The 2,340-nt window shown below is 45.5% G+C and overlaps 1 protein-coding gene across 1 annotated transcript in view; it reads left to right on the forward strand.

The window, feature by feature from the left end:
• Window positions 1–1,697, forward strand: part of tm9sf3 (transmembrane 9 superfamily member 3) — a 16,208-nt gene extending 14,511 nt beyond the window's left edge. Inside the window, exon 15 of the mRNA XM_014019883.1 lies at window positions 594–1,697. Within this exon, the coding sequence (XP_013875337.1) occupies window positions 594–661 (68 nt within the window). The 3' untranslated portion in view covers window positions 662–1,697. The remainder of the gene's footprint in view (window positions 1–593) is intronic.
• Window positions 1,698–2,340: the final 643 nt, after the last annotated feature.

Below are 2,340 nucleotides of genomic sequence, written 5' to 3' on the forward strand. Positions count from 1 at the left end.
ATATATATATATATATAAAAAATACACACACACTACAAGTATATAATATACAAACATTTTGTGCGTCTCCTGGGGGCTAAGCCCCCCTTGTCCTTAAAACCTAGTGACACCCCTGGCAGTCCTGCACCTTAGTAATTCGTGTGTAACCGGGCCGCTCCTGGAACAACAACAAACACATGTTCGTCTGTAATGGCTGCCGTCTACCGGTGTTCTGAAAAAGTTTGTATCCTTGAAAAAAGTTTCCCCACCAGAGGGGGCGCTCGCGAGTAGAAAGTAATCTGCTTTTCCCCCACAAGATGGTCCAAATCTCATGGGAAGTCTCTGACTTTTGTGTTGGCACCTCCTGGTGGACTATGTGTAAAATGTTAGAATTCATTTGATGCTGCTACATTTGTTGTCAAAATACCTTTTAGTACATATGTTGTTAAAATAAAATGAACAGTCCAATGATCGTTTTACTGATGTGTATAAAGACTGCAAAGGCTGAAAAATCTTGAAGTCTGTATGAAACTGGAGGTAGGGTTTCCTTTTGTTCTGTTTTAAATTGTGATAAAGTTGTTTGTGTCCAGCTGAAGTTGGTTCTGCTGTTTCAGGTGCTGTTGGCTACATGGGAACAAGTGCCTTTGTGAGGAAGATTTACACAAACGTGAAGATTGACTGAGGATCTGCGCAGCTGCAGGAGCTCATGGACGTGTGCTGAGAGGCGGCGAGCACAACTCCTTGATTTGATTTTACTTTTTCTCTCGCAGAGATGGAGAGAGCCTCACTTTGTACAACGTAGTTTTTCCATTATTTTTCTGAGGTGACCGGAGGAGCGGAGGTTTTGTTTTTATCAGCTGTTTGTCCACGCCGGCCCCAGACGCAGCGGTGTAGCTCTCTTCAGTGAAGAGGCCGAAGTGAGCCCAAGTTTAGGTTCTGTTGGTTCACATGCTTCCTGTTCCAGTCGCACTGTCATCCGGGTTTTGTTCTCCTTCACCGATGAAGAGGAGCCTTCATCGCTCCGTTATCATTCCCCTCGTTTCTTTACCCCCTGACCCAGACCCTGACCCAGTCCATCCAGCCCGGGTTTATCCCTGCTGTGGGTTCATGTACAGAGACTGATCAGGAAGAGCAGGTTTTTAATGAATGTTTGATGTGATCCATTTGTTTTCTCTAAATGTTTGGGTTGAATGAAGTAAAGCTAATATATGAGGGGGGGCCGTGTATATACCCTGAATTATGTCCCTTTAGATGTAGACCCCCCTGCCTGGGCTTTGGTTGTACAGATTTACTACAGGGTTTGTTTCTTATTTACACAAGTTATTTTTCATTTAAAACCTCTTTAGTTTGGGGCTTGGGGGGGGGGGGGGGGGTGGCTGTTACACCTGAGCTGAAGTTTAAAGGGATTCTTTGTTTCTGACTTTATTTGCAGCTTTAAAAGTTTTTTTTCTCTCAAACCCTCGTTGTGTTTGATCAGAGGAAGACGATGCTCCTCTTCCTCTGCCTGTACAAAATGAACCAGTCCACCTGAAGCTAGATGTTGTCCATCCCCTCAGTGCTACAGAGTCCGTCACATGCTTTTATTTCACCCTGCTTTGTGTAAATACAGAGGTGGCCACGCCCTTTTCTATGTTCCAGTTCTGCTCATGTTGTGAAGCCATGAACCTGAACCTGCTATAACTGTAGAAACTAATAAACCTGTTTCTGTACAGAGCTGACAGGTCTGCTTCACTGAGTCCTGATCCTGAACCTGAACCACAGTCCACTCAGTCCTGAACCAGAGTCCAGGTCCACCTGCAGGAGGGACTGTAAAGAGGAGAGGCTCAGCAGTGTCGGCTACTGTTAGCTTCTAGCTGGTGTTCTGCTACTATTAGCGTCAAGCTGGTGTTCTGCTACTGTTAGCGTCAAGCTGGTGTTACTGTTAGCTTCTAGCTGTGTTCTGCTACTGTTAGCCTCAAGCTGGTGTTCTGCTACTGTTAGCATCTAGCTGGTGTTACTGTTAGCTTCTAGCTGGTGTTCTGCTACTGTTAGCTTCTAGCTGGTGTTACTGTTAGCTTCTAGCTGTGTTCTGCTACTGTTGGCGTCAAGCTGGTGTTCTGCTACTGTTAGCTTCTAGCTGTGTTCTGCTACTGTTAGCTTCTAGCTGTGTTCTGCTACTGTTAGCTTCTAGCTGGTGTTCTGCTACTCTTAGCTCCTAGTTGGTGTTCTGCTACTGTTAGCGTCAAGCTGGTGTTCTGCTACTGTTAGCGTCAAGCTGGTGTTACTGTTAGCTTCTAGCTGGTGTTCTGCTACTGTTAGCTTCTAGCTGTGTTCTGCTACTGTTGGCGTCAAGCTGGTGTTCTGCTACTGTTAGCTTCTAGC

This window comes from Austrofundulus limnaeus, unplaced genomic scaffold (genome assembly GCF_001266775.1).
Source record: "Austrofundulus limnaeus strain Quisiro unplaced genomic scaffold, Austrofundulus_limnaeus-1.0 Scaffold235, whole genome shotgun sequence".
Lineage (NCBI taxonomy): Eukaryota > Metazoa > Chordata > Actinopteri > Cyprinodontiformes > Rivulidae > Austrofundulus > Austrofundulus limnaeus.